Source organism: Cebus imitator, unplaced genomic scaffold (genome assembly GCF_001604975.1).
Source record: "Cebus imitator isolate Cc_AM_T3 unplaced genomic scaffold, Cebus_imitator-1.0 Scaffold341, whole genome shotgun sequence".
Classification (NCBI taxonomy): domain Eukaryota; kingdom Metazoa; phylum Chordata; class Mammalia; order Primates; family Cebidae; genus Cebus; species Cebus imitator.
The window spans coordinates 111,857-113,018 of record NW_016107656.1 but is presented as its reverse complement, the minus strand read 5'-3'; the positions used below and the strand labels follow the sequence as shown (position 1 = coordinate 113,018).

At 40.1% G+C, this 1,162-nt stretch overlaps 1 protein-coding gene across 1 annotated transcript in view; it reads left to right on the top strand.

Annotated features, from left to right (window-relative positions):
• The window catches only part of PCMT1 (protein-L-isoaspartate (D-aspartate) O-methyltransferase), a 54,412-nt gene that overhangs the window by 21,616 nt on the left and 31,634 nt on the right, over window positions 1-1,162 (top strand). Inside the window, 1 exon segment of the mRNA XM_017505737.2 lies at window positions 954-1,081. Coding sequence (XP_017361226.1) covers window positions 954-1,081 — 128 coding nt within the window.

Here is a 1,162-nt window from a genome sequence, read left to right as displayed (position 1 = left end):
TCTATGCACCTGGCCTTGTACAGTGGTATGATCATAGCTCATTTTAACCTCAAACTCCTGGGCTCAAGCAATTCTCCCACCTCAGCCTCCTGAGTGTTTACGACTACACGCTTGTGCCATTATGCCCAGCTAATTAATTTTTGTTGTTGTTGTAGAGATGGTCTCACTATGTTGCCGTGCCTGATCTCAAGCTTCTGGGCTCAAGCTATCCTCTCTTGTTGGACTCCCAGAGCTTTAAGATTATAGGCATGGGCTGCTGTACCTGGCCTTTATCTCAAATAACTGTTAGGGAAGGCAAATACATATTATTGATCTTGGTTCTCTTCTTGAGAAATTCACTTCTCCTGGGCTCTACAACAGTATATTGGCCTGGTCTTCATCCTGCCTCTGTTACTGCTCCTTATCTTTGATGGCTCTGCTTTCTTTGCATGACTTTTAAATGTAGGCTTTGTTTTTCTTCTCTATGTATTCTCTGGCCACTTTGAATTCACTTTGATTGCTTCAGTTGCCGTCCATCATAAATAGAAATCTATATCTCTATTCTAGATCTCTTTTCTGAGCTCCAGATCCACGTGTCCAACTGACTACAGAATGGCTCCCGTTGTATGCTCCAAAGCCCCTAACTGAATAGATAACTTACCGTTTTCCCCCTTAACTTTGATCTTTCTCCAGGATTTCTTAAATTGGTAAATGGCATTAGCATCTCAACAATTATCCCCACTCCCACCCCCAAATCCAGTCAGTCAGGTATATATTACCTACCAAACATCTCATTATCCTTCTACTTTTCTTTGTCCTTATTGTTATTAAAGACCTGGTTGCCGTTACCTGGGGCATTGCAGCAGCTTCTGATCGTTTTACCAGTTCAGTCTGTGCAGCACAACTGGTGTAATTATTCTAAAATACCTCTGATCGTGTCTCTCTCCTGAAAATATTTACCTCATTTGTTTCAGAAAATGGAATCATCAAGACAGATAAAGTATTTGAAGTGATGCTGGCTACAGACCGCTCCCACTATGCAAAATGTAACCCTTACATGGATTCTCCACAATCAATAGGTAAGCTTTAGATTTCTGAAAATGTCACACTTTTCATCATTTACTTTATGATTTTTGTAACTATAAAAAGCCTGGGACACAGATATTTATTATTACCTTTTTTT